General features: G+C 45.3%; 1 protein-coding gene across 1 annotated transcript in view; it reads right to left on the bottom strand.

Annotated features, from left to right (window-relative positions):
* Positions 1-12,196, bottom strand: part of Tg (thyroglobulin) — a 222,818-nt gene that overhangs the window by 141,405 nt on the left and 69,217 nt on the right. Inside the window, exons 28-29 of the mRNA XM_074069262.1 lie at positions 4,380-4,445; positions 3,500-3,580 (exon numbers count right to left, since the gene is read on the bottom strand). Coding sequence (XP_073925363.1) covers positions 3,500-3,580; positions 4,380-4,445 — 147 coding nt within the window. The remainder of the gene's footprint in view (positions 1-3,499; positions 3,581-4,379; positions 4,446-12,196) is intronic.

The following is a 12,196-nucleotide window of genomic DNA, read 5'->3' as shown; positions in this document are numbered from 1 at the left end:
GCCACTATCTGTGCACTTCCTCTTTTGCACACCTCCACTGTACCTTTCTTCCCACTGAGCCAATTATTCTTCAAGGATCAGCATTGTCCCTTCTGCTCTGGTGCTCTGAGGCTCTGTTTAGGGGCTTTCAGGGCCAAGAGCCTATCATTCAGGCCAGGGGCTCAGCTCTGTACCTCACAAGTCCCCTAGCTTAGGGATCTGAAATAAGGGACATTACATTCTCTATACATGCCCCAACCCTTTGCCCTGGACTTGCGCATCTTCAGTAGTTCACTTCCCACACTATAAAGCCCACTGCACAAAGCATGGAGCCTGAGCATCCTCACCAGTGACAGCCACCAAAGGGAAAAAAGGCCAGCTCTTGCTGGCAGAGCTACCAAAACCAGGTGTTTTGGGTTACTACAGCTGATATTAATTCATGAGGTCCTGTTTGCAGGTCCAACTTCCTTCTGAAATGCACCTAGCACAAGATAGGAGTTGAGGGGGAGCATAGATTGCCTCTCTATACAGCAGAGTATAGGAGATAAAATAAGCCTAAAGACACCCTTGACATCCCTCAACTACTCACCCTTGGAGCCTCAGCTCCTCTTAGCTAGATCACCTTCTCCCAGGTGTCCCCGGAAGTGTCTGGCAGATCCTTTTGGTATCTTGCACGCTGCTTGCCTCCCTTCCCACCTTGCCTCTCACTGTCCCTGTCAATCATCCTCACTGCACCCCACCACTTATCATGCCATGGCTGACATGGGAATTCTCACTAGCCTGTGAATTTCTAAGGGCCATGTGGAGGGAAGAATGAACACTGTAGCCACTTCCTAACAGGTTTACATGTTAGGAAAAGGCCATGTCCTATGTGGTCTCTTCAACTCCACACCCCCTTAAAGGCAAGGAGACCAGGACAAGTTGGCTGATGGCAGGCTGTTCCTATTGCTTCCCTGTGCTTTCTCAGACACGTAGATTGACTGCAGTAGCCTCATGCAGGAAGAGGACATCCTCCGCACCCCCCAGTACTTTGAATCTGAGTCTGTGCCCATTGATGTGGAAAAGCAGAGAGTGAAAGGACACTTGGAAAAGCCACCAGCCCTACCTCCCTGGGGTTTGCCTCCAGACACTCACTCTTCTTAAGCTTAGGAATGTAATCAACTATGAAAGGGAGAACCTGGCCAAGTGGAGCTTTGCCTGCTGTCCCTGAATCCCTCCAAGGTCTTTGAGAGGTATGAAAGGGGGAGACCTTTCTTGTGGGAATCACAATAGCCCTGTAGATGTGCCCTGGTGTGGTGTTTAATAATGAATTTAAAAGGTGTCCTCAAGTGCCACTAACTCATACACATCACCTTGAGGCTGGGAATAAGGGAGGTGCAGTGGGGATTGGGGATTGGGGCACACTGGACAGCCACCCCAGACTGGAGGGTGGCTCATCTCAGCACTGCTCAGCTCATTCAACTCAGCATGGCTCAGCTTAGAGGATGTCCACCAGCAGAAGCTTAAAGCCAATGTGTCTAGACCTTTTCCTGGTTTTCTCTAGAGAAGCTGGAAAGCTGAGTTTTTATGTAAAATCTCTCCTTTTAAAACTATTGGCTCAATTGTAAAAAAAAAAAATTAAAAGCAGTACTCTCTGCAAAGTAAAACCACTCAATTCTGTTGACCAGGTCTATGGGTACTGAGCTTTTGTGTTCATGATGTCCCTGTACAGTGGTGGTTGGGGTCAGGAAGAACCCATATTTTCGGGTCACTGACCATGGTTTGAATCCTGGGGCTGCTGCTTGCTTAGTGCTAGATAGACATTTCTCATCAGTGAAATGGACATGGAACAGCAGAGGTTCCCCAGCATGTGAGAGGACATACATGAAGCACCAAATGCAGGCCTGCACCCTACTAGGGAGGTCAGAGGTCTTTAGCAGTACATGAAGGTAGGGAGCAGGTGAACTTGACCATGCCAATACTGTGCTTAGGAGGTTGATTAGCCAATTTGCCAACAATGGGCAAAGGTCAGAAAAGTGAGGAGCACAGGTCCGATCATGGTGCAAATGAGACCAGGTTGGTTGTTGGCTATGACAACAAGCAGGGGGTTCTCTGGTGAGATGCACCCTATTGTGCTATCAAAATTGAAGCTTCCCATGGAAGGGCAGAAGGACACCTTCACCAGGAGGGTTGAGAGAGGAGTATGAATAGTGTAGACTGTGTCCCTGTTTTTGGTTCCACACTGGAATTTGCTACCTACAGGCAATACAGGAAGAAAGACAGGATGGATACCATCCTTTGATGAGCCTGATTTTCTGTGGTTTCTTTATATTGCCTCATTTGATCTGCATAGAAACACTGGGAAGGAGAAGGACTGACATTTTCCAGGCTTCTTTTAAGAGCCAAGTGAGGTGCAGTGTTTTGTCATCTAATGAGATAAGACATAGGTTCAATCCTTTTATTCTACACCTGAGGAATCTAATTCCTTATCAGATGAGCAAATTACCATTGGCAACACAGTCAGTAAGTGCAGAAATGTGTCTTAAAGCACCCTTTTTACTCTGTGATGTAGTGCTCCCCCACTGTACCATGGTATGCATATGGCCCCAGAGTCCAGGTACTGGAAACTTAGTCCCCAGTGGCAGAATGTGGGAGGTGGGGGAACTAACGAGTAGTGATTAGGTCATGAGCTCTCTGCCCTCATCAATGAATTCCTTAATGCCAGTTTCACATGGTAGGATAGTGTATTTCAAGAGTGGATTTAAAAGCCGAGTTCAGATCCCTCCTGTTCTCTTTTGCCCATTTGATGCTTTCCACCATGTTAGGATATAGCATGAGGCCCTAGACAGATGTGGTCCTCATGCTTGGGTTTCCCAGACTTTGGAACCATGAGCCAAATCAACTTCCATTAATTTTAAATTATCTAGCCTTTGGAGGTCTGTTTCAGCAGCACCAAGTGGAATGACACTCTCCTTCTTCCCTCTGCCTTCTTTCTTTCCTTCCCCTTCCCTCCCCTCTGTTTTTCTCCTACTTTCTTTGAGTCTTACCTCTGCCTCAGTAATACTGACTGCAGGCTCTGGAGGTGTGTGGGGGAGGGTCTCCCACACTGCTCATGTGTGGCCCTGTTAGTGTTTGGATTCATTGCTTCTGCTGAATGTCATGACTTACTTTCAAATGATCCTTACAGACAACTCTCTCATAAAACAGTGTGGAAATATTCTCATTTTGGTCAACACATTTTTCTTTCCTTCTTTCTTTCTTCCTTTCTTTCTCTTTCTTTCTTTCCTTCCTTTCTTTCTTTCTTCCCTTTCTTTTTTTGGGGAGTATTTGGGTAGGAACTCAGGGACTTACACTTGCTAGGCCAGCACTCTACAACTTCAGGTACTCCTCCAGCCAAGGGAATTTTCTCATTTTGCTTACACTCTTCAGGACTGACATAAGTGGAGCACTGGCCACCATTAGGTGAACCCTGCCCTGGATTTGACCACCATCTCATCTCCACAGCAGACACTCCAGTACGTGAAAGATCTGGGATTGATACCTGTATCTGTTGGAGATTCTAGCCTTCGTACTGTGTCTCTTCTACATCCCATAGACTCAGGCCGAGACCCCATATCAGAATCTAGGAGGAATAAAAGAAGAGCACTGGTAATGTTTAGGAGAAGGAGTAGTACTCTTTTGGTGAAAAATGGTAGAAGTAATATAGCAAACTCTCATGGGACAGAGCCAGGTGCTCCAGACCAGATGTGGGACAGATCCAGTGGCCCAACCCTGCATTCTAGACATGCTCTGAACGTCAGCCAACCTCTCCATAACAGAGCTATGATTGTCTATTATAGTGTCATTATGGATACTTGTCCTTTATAGTAAATGAAATGCTCATAAAAGCTGGTGTTCATAGCACCCAGTGACCATAAGGAATAAGGTTTCCATATAATCTAGAGAAAACTAAGACTCAGATAGGGCCACCCAGGCCACTCAGGTAGATAGTCAGCAGACAAGAAGGAATTTGAAAAAATTAACAAAATTTCACAGCACCTCTTGCATGGAGACCATCCCTTCACTCAGAGCCTTAGGGAGAGAGGCACATGGGCCCAGTCACCTAGGACAAGCATATGTTGTGGTTTGCCAGCTCCTGCCCTGGTGACAAGGGCAGCTTGTGCCAGTGGGTTCTATCTTCCTGACCTGTGCACTTTCTCCCTCCATCTTTTCTAGGGTTTCCAGACTGCACTTTCCTTTTAGGCTATGTATCTTATCTGACAGGGAGGAGTGGAGACTCCCTAGGGCCAGTGAGAGCACTCCCTTAGAGAGCAAGTCTGTGCACTTTCTATACAGGAGCCAAGCTTCCTGTGAATGAGAGCTGAGGTCAATCTCATGGAGCCAATGTCCCACCAACCCCACTGTCCAGCCTTGGAGCTCACCTTTCCAGAGATAAACCTGCTGGAAACTGGTACCAGTGTCTTGAGTCCCCTCTAGGGGTGTCAGGTCTGCAAAGGAAGATTATTGATTTTTATGAGCCTGAATGTGCTTGGCTGTCATGGGGTACCCACTGTTACCACAAATGCCCTATCTTCCACCCCACCCTCCCCAAATCTTCCTGGCCTGAGCACTCTCTTTCCCACATGGGGTCCCTCAAAAGCTTCATAGAGCTTTATTCTGGCCCCTGACACAAAACCAGAGCAGGTCAGACTTCAGGTGTCAGTTTCAAGGCATCAGAGGGTCTGTAGTGTTGAAGGGTTATGGACCTGTGACACAGGAGAGTGACTTAAGGAGCTGAGGACTTGCTTAAGAAAACAAAGCTCCTGGGAAACTGGAAAGCTAGTGTTCCATGTCATTTAACTCCTTAGAGTCTTGCCTCCTGAGTAAATGGGGACAGTCATTGTGAGGGTGAGAATGTACATAAGCTGTCTTCTCAAGTCCTCACCATTTGATATGCACCCCACTATTGGCAGCTGCTGTTATTTAATTCATTACTAACATTATTAAATTTTCTTTCTGGCAAACCCTCCTCCCCTGGATATCATCTTGGACAAGGTTGGCCTCTCTACCTCATTAATTAATGATCAATATTCCTCTTTTGCCCTGTTCATCCCTTTTATCCTGTCAATCCCCCCTATGAATGTAGAGGGCTGAGAAAAGAGCTTAGAAAACCCACGTGTGGAGACAAACAACCCCACACATTTCAGGAGACAGTGGGGTAAAAACCTGAGACACCAACAAATGATCCAATTTTATTTCTAATTATTATTAAAAGCTGGTTATTAATAAACAGTTACTACTGTTTATCCAGCACTGCAATGAGCACCTTTCATACATTGCTAAATTAAGCTCCACAATCATGCTGTAAGGTAAGGTCCCCAAGACCAAGGGAAGAAACCAAGATCAAGGGAGGTTAATGCCAGAATTCAAATTCCACCATTTGGTTCCATAGCTCATCCTGTTAACCAACACACAGGAGAAGAAACATATTTTATAACTCTTTCTACTCAAAATGGTAAAAAGAATTCTAAAGATTCCTGAGTTTAAAGATCTACCTCTCCAAGTAGTGATTGTCCCCTAGGATCCACTCAGCATCTGTCATAGTCTTCTTCGCAGGGCAGAAGTCATTAATAAAACAGAGGAAGTATAAGCTGTGTAACTGGAAGACCAAGCCTCGGACCTCTGACATCTTGAGACTTCTCCACCCCACTGAGGCCACACCATACCCGCCTGACAATGGCACAGACCAGGCGGCCACTTCCCCAGCATGTGCTCCATTTTCACTCCCTCTTCTGCTGTCTGCATTTGTTTATCATAAAGTTCAGGATATGGAATTTTAGACTTTGTCCAAGGGAAACCTGAGAATTTAGTTTTAGATATTTTTTAATCCACCTTTAGTTGAAATGTGGATATATATTTTATTAATGTAAATATAAAAAGTTTTCAAATACTTTTGACTGTGCTTTATGATTTATTATATAACCTATAAAATACAGAGAAACAGCATCTTATCTCTAGAGTAGAGATTCGTTCTCAAATCTAAGGCTAAATCGATGACCATGTTAAGAAACAGTTCATTAAACAGCCACTGTTTCTAATTTGAGGTGAATTGGTCCCTTTGCTCTGTCTAGACCATCTTGTTTTTGTCTGCATATGTCCTGCTTCAAATAAAGTTGAAAATCATAGATGACCTTCATCACCCAAACAAAGAACAGCTGTCCTAAGCAAGTGTACACGGGGTTTAGATCCACTTAGAGGCACTGAACTGTGACACTTCATTCACCTGAAGGCAGTGCACCCTGCGTCTTTGGGAAGTACTGTAGGTCTTTACCTGGTCCTGTGTTTGCTTATTACACTGGATTCAAGTCAACCTGTGTTTGGTGAGCACCTTAGGGCATCCAGAAGTTCACCTAACAGTAGTCTTGAGAGACTTCTGTGTCCTAGAAAGCACCTTTGCAAATCACCATAAGAAAAGTAGAAATCCCTAGTGGTCCTAGTTATGGCCAAGTCTCTGAGGGAAACTAGGCCTAAACACAGGACATATATTTACAAAGACAAAAGTTGCCTATCCATAACCTCTACCAGGGAGAACAAAGGTTGAGAACCGAAGTCACCTTTGGACCTTTGTGACCTGGCGATGGCCACAAAGGAATTGTCATGAACAAGCTTTACTATCTAGCCTGTATCTGCCAGTTATTTGTCTTTCCACAATAGTCCTTTCCCTTTTTCTTTCAACTTCTGTTTTGTTGTTGTTTTGTGGTGCTGGGGTTTGAACTCAGGGCCTTCAGCTTGAGCCACTCCACCAGCCATTTTTTTGTGATAGGTATTTTTTGAGGTAGGGTCTTGCAAACTATTTGCCTGGACTGGCTTTGAACCATGATCCTCCTGATGTCTGCCTCTTGAGTAGCTAGGATTACAGATGTGAGCCCCCAGTGCCTGGCTGTTCTTGTGACTTCTGAAAACACATACTATTGTGCTATTCTTTGTTGAAGATGCTGTGTAAGCTGGAACTCAATGCCACATCTGAGATTTATCGATTCCTTGGGTGTATCTAAGTAAATACATAATAGATGTGTTAACCAGCTTGTTTTTCCTCTTGTCAATCTTCTTTTGTTACAGAGCTTCAGTTTCCAACTAAGACAGGATTATTCTTTTTTCCCTTGCAACATTCTTGGCAGCTCAGGTCAGCTCCATCCTAGAGGAGCCTGCCTCCTGTCACACCTGACACTTGCCCTCACATTCTCTCCGTCTGCCTTCAGCCCTTAACCCTTTTCATCTGACTAACCTCTGGTTATTCTACATCAGGTTCTATATCAGCTCCTTCTGGAGCCTTCCTGAAGCCCCTGGTTGGGAGGGTTCCATGCCCCTCTTGGGTTGGTATGGCATCCCAAGAACATCTCTGTCTTTAGTCTCACACATTATGGTCAGTGTCCCACTCCCTGAATGTCCTATGAGCCTCCTGAGGCTAGGAACTGGGCTGTATTCTTCTTTATATCACCTACCACCAGCACATTCCTTGGCACAGAACCAGTGTTCATTGTCTAAGTGAATCTGAAGAGGGATAAGTGAGGGCAAACAAAGTCATTAATCACACCCATAGCCCATCAAATAAACATAAGAAGACTTGTCCTCCCATGCATCAGAAGGTCAGCCACCAAGTCGGTGTTCCTTTAGGACTAAGGCAGACTTTTGGGCTTTACTCCCTTCCCCAACACTTCCCTGGTCGATTTTGAGAAAGTGCACAGCAGTGAGGCAAACATTATCCCTACTCTTCCCTACTACACAGCAAGGTTGTGTTCACCCAGATATCTCTTTCCTTCTTTGGCCACCACTGTCCCTACTGTCCAAGCAAGCATCTGAATTCTGACACAGCATGGGGAACACTACAACCGAGGCTGTGGAACATGTCCACATCCACGCCGAGAACCATGCACTCAGAATGGAGCTGGTCTTAAGAGTGGGTGGGTGCTGTGTGGTCTTCACTCACATTGGGACACTTCTGCAGAAATGACGCATGATATCTGGTGGTGTCAGTTTGTGGAGTGGGCAGGACCCTAAGTGGAGAACACACTCCAAGAGTGGCTGAGTAGCACTGAAGCTGCTGTCAGGAGCTAGTCTCCTGGAGAGGGGCCACAGGTGGAAAGTCCCATGGTTCTCAGGGGACTTTCCTGATAATGAAAGCTAATTAATAGATGAACTTAGTAGTGTCAGAGATGTGAATTGGCTGAAATCACACCATCACTCCTACCCCTGCAAGGAGAGTGAGGCAGCCCTTGATAGCCCTCTCTAGGAACCCATCTGTGGCTGGATTCCAAAATCAGCCTGTGAAGTCCCTTGGCTGAAGAATTCTTCTCATAAGAGTCTGATTGGAAATCCAGAAGGATTTAGCTGTTAGAATGCTGTTGGGTCTGTCTTAAAAAACCACTCTACCCAGGTGTCATGGGGTCATTAAATGCCACTTCCTATTTTGAGTGCTCCAGGGACAGCTAATCCAGATGCATCTAGTTACAATGGGTTTCACAGATGCACTGTGGGTATCCCCACTTTGCTTCTGGCACCCCAGGATTATGACAGTCATTGACACAAACCGCTTTCTAGTGAAAGAATGTCACACATTGGGCTGAACTCTACAATTGCTCAGCAACACTGATCATTTTGGGTTCAGAAGCAACTCAGGAGGATTTCTGGCCTTTTCTGCCTGTCAAATGGTAAGTCGTGTGTGAGCACAAGGGTTATTTATCCTGCCTATACCTCACTCATTTATACTTCCAAACAGTGTCAGAAACTTGCCGCATGTAGCTCCAAAGCCTGCAAAGTCTGCAAAGCCTTCTAATCATAGAAATAGGTCAGTGGAGCCAGCACCAACAAGTTGAAAATATCTAGAGATGTCCATGGGAAGTGTGGGAGCTGAAGACCCTGGGTAGGTTCCTCTTTTCTTTCTACATTGGCATAAAGGTTAGACAGAAGTCCAGCATTCTCAGTCAGCACACATCCCTGAGGCAGAAGAGTGAAACTTTACAGCAACAAGTTCCTCCGGGGGCTCAGATAAAATAAAATGCTTTCTGGATGTTGTGTGGGGTTGTTTGTGGGTGCATTTGTTTGTTGTGTGTAGAGAAAATAAAGTCTTACTTAACAAACTTCAAAGTTTGTCTGCACTTTGGGTGTATTGCAGTTTAGAATCAGTGAGCTAGCAGACCTCTGAACTATAGATAAACAGCTGTCCCCAACTCCAAGACACCACCTATATGGACAGGACTGCTAAGGCACGCAGCCCAATATGGCTACACTCATACTTAGATGTGATGATGTCCAGAGCTGTGTGCCAAGGACCCCCATCTTTGGGTGTAGACAATCAGCAGAGGACTAAATGACTAAGAGGGGAACACCCTGGAGGAGAAAACATATAAAAAGGGCACCTGTTGCCATGTACTAGTTCTCCCTCCCAAGCAGATTGAGCTCCTGGCATTCTTAGCCCAAACGAACTGACTGCTTGGTGGTGCTCCCTTGTGGAGCACAAGCCTTACCTGCCACAGTGCCTTGTGAGGTAACTGACAGCATGCTGTGACTCCCTCCTGTACCTTATAAGTGTGCATTTGAAGTGTGAATAAATGTTGTTGCATTGATCCAAGTGTCTGAGTGGTCTTTGAGGGACATTACCATAGTTTCATTGCTTCCACCCGAAGTCTACCTTTGGCCATATCCCAATCCCACTGTAGGGATACTCACCTGGGTTCAGGACATAGCTAAACTAACTCTCCCTTGCAGGAAGAAGGATGAAGTCCTGTTCAAGATATTGTGGGTGGTGTTAGAAGTGAGCCTTAAACTTCTGTGGAGCAGGTGGACTGGAATGAGTGTTTTCTAACAACTAAGAAGAGATGTGCTGATGGAATATTCCACATTCCTACAATTCTCCTCAGTCCACGAAGACGGAAAAGGGTGGGCCCAGTGCACTCTAATGATATCCACACCTCGACAGAAACCTTCATTTCACGCACCTTTGCACTCCCACACCTAGCCTGTGCCTCACACCTGCCTGGCAGGCATTTAGTGTGACTGCTGGAAGAGACAGCATAATGGCCAGAGTGGTAGCGAGGACCACCACCAACTCACCTCCCCCATGGCTGTTCACTTGTTTCTCCCTCACCTCTGCTACTCACACCTGACTCCAAGGGGCCCCTGAATCCTCTAGCCCCTCCTCCCATCAGCATCTTAACATTTCTGAAGTAGACTGTCCAAAGGATGAGTCAAGGGACCTGAAAGCACATATGGCATGCTTGCTATTTGAATTTAATGTGTTCTGTTAGGCAGTAATTTCCTGCAACCAGCAACCTATTCACTGATGCTTTCTAGGTAAATGCTGAGCTAGCAGCAGCCATGAGAAGATCAAAGGCAACAAGATTTCCTACTGAGAGTCTCCACTGAATTCCCAGCAGGGACTCAGAAAACAATGTTTTATGCTACAGCCTGCATAGCATGTAGCACTTTACTCAATAAAGCATAAAAAATGTCCCCCATCTTACAGATGGAGACCATGAGAGGGTAGCTAAAGGCCTTGAATAAAGCCAAAGAGTCATGGGGGAAAAGCATGATGCAATTCCAGGAATTTAAAATCTAAACCATTGCTCCATAGTCTCTCCCCTGCCTTGCTTCCCAGGACTGTCCTGTCTGCCTCCTTGCATCCTCAGCTACCCTGAGTCAGAGTCATCAACACCCCTCTTTACAGCTGGTAAGTCCAAGGCTGGGAAAGGCCAGACACTGAGCAAGCATTCACACTGGGATTTGAATTCTGGCATCTGGTGCTAAAGTCTACATTTTAACTTCCATCTCTCTAACTGTTAAGTGGGTGAAAAAGGTCAGCCCTCAACCACCTTTGGGAGGGATAGAGTTTATTGTGGCCCTTGTTTTGTTCTGTTCTGTTTTGCTTATACCTTGCTCCTCTACATGTTCTTTCAGTCTGTCCTATGTCCTCCTTTTCCACTGTTCATATCCCCAGAATCTTCACTCCCCTTTTCCTCTGTTAATATTTGCTGTTAGGTAAGGTATCTATCAGCCATTCACTCTTTTGCAAAAATTTAAACCACTCTGTTTCTTTCCCAGCAGTGATTTGTATTTAAACATTGACCTCTTATTGTGGAGAAGAAGGGCTTTCCAATTACTAACACCTGGAAGGAGCCTTCTGGCCATTCTATACTTAAGGCAACCTCCAATTTGGAGTGCCTCCAAGAATAGGCCTCAGGCTGCCTCATGACGCCATCACAGGGCATTCTTTTTAAACCTTTCCCTCAGCCCAGAATACATGCATGTGTGTGCATACACACACAACACTAAAAACTCCAAAGCCTTCAAAAGTGATTTAGTCATCGCTCTTTTTTTAGGGAGGCCAGGCAAGGGCACATTCCTCATTCCTTGGGCATATGCTGAGCGCATGCTCTGATTTAAGTAATTCCCTCTGATTCATTGCCCACGAATCTAGCATCTGTCTTTCCTGAAAGGCCTGTTTTCACCCTGGGCTACCTCTCAGAGTGATGAATACCATATGTGTAGTATCCATCATATAAATAAGCTATTTGGTTGTGTTTACACCCAAAAGAAACGATTTAGACTTCGTGGAATCCCATCAAATTCTGCAATATTTTTTTCGGGCTTTGATAATTATGTACTTCAAAGATACTATGTAAGTTTTCTATGCCAGAATTTATGCTCTGTAGTGTGAATTCAGAAGTTAATAAGGCATAGTCTGGATCTTAAAATATAACAAGGAGCAATGATAGATGTTTAAAAAATATATAGTAACAATATCATCCAATGTCAACTATGTGTGTCAGGCACTATAGAAGTCTCCACATGTGCTCCCTGGGCACGCCAAGGAAGGAGTAGCTAAGACACCATCTTGGATACCTGGTTTCAGACTGGTCCTCCCCCACACAAGCTCAAAAACCTTGGGAAGTTACCTCACTCTCATCACCTTAGTTTCTTCAGCTGTAAAACGGGGACTACAGCAACAGTCAAAAGTCCCTCAAAATATTGTTTTGTCAGGCATTGACGCCTGACTCACAGTGAGACCTTTCTATGACATTGTCATTCTAATTCTCTTCTCCCTGCAGCTCTACAATCCTGTGTTCCCATTTCATAGACAAGGAATTAAGCCTCAAGAGATGTCCTGGCTTGCATAAGATCACACAATTTCTGTTGGAAACAAGGACTCTGCATCACAGGCAATTCATGATAGATAGGTAAATGCACAGCCAAGGACACGGCC

This window comes from Castor canadensis, chromosome 3, assembly GCF_047511655.1.
Source record: "Castor canadensis chromosome 3, mCasCan1.hap1v2, whole genome shotgun sequence".
Lineage (NCBI taxonomy): Eukaryota > Metazoa > Chordata > Mammalia > Rodentia > Castoridae > Castor > Castor canadensis.
This window is presented reverse-complemented; position numbering and strand designations above follow the sequence as displayed.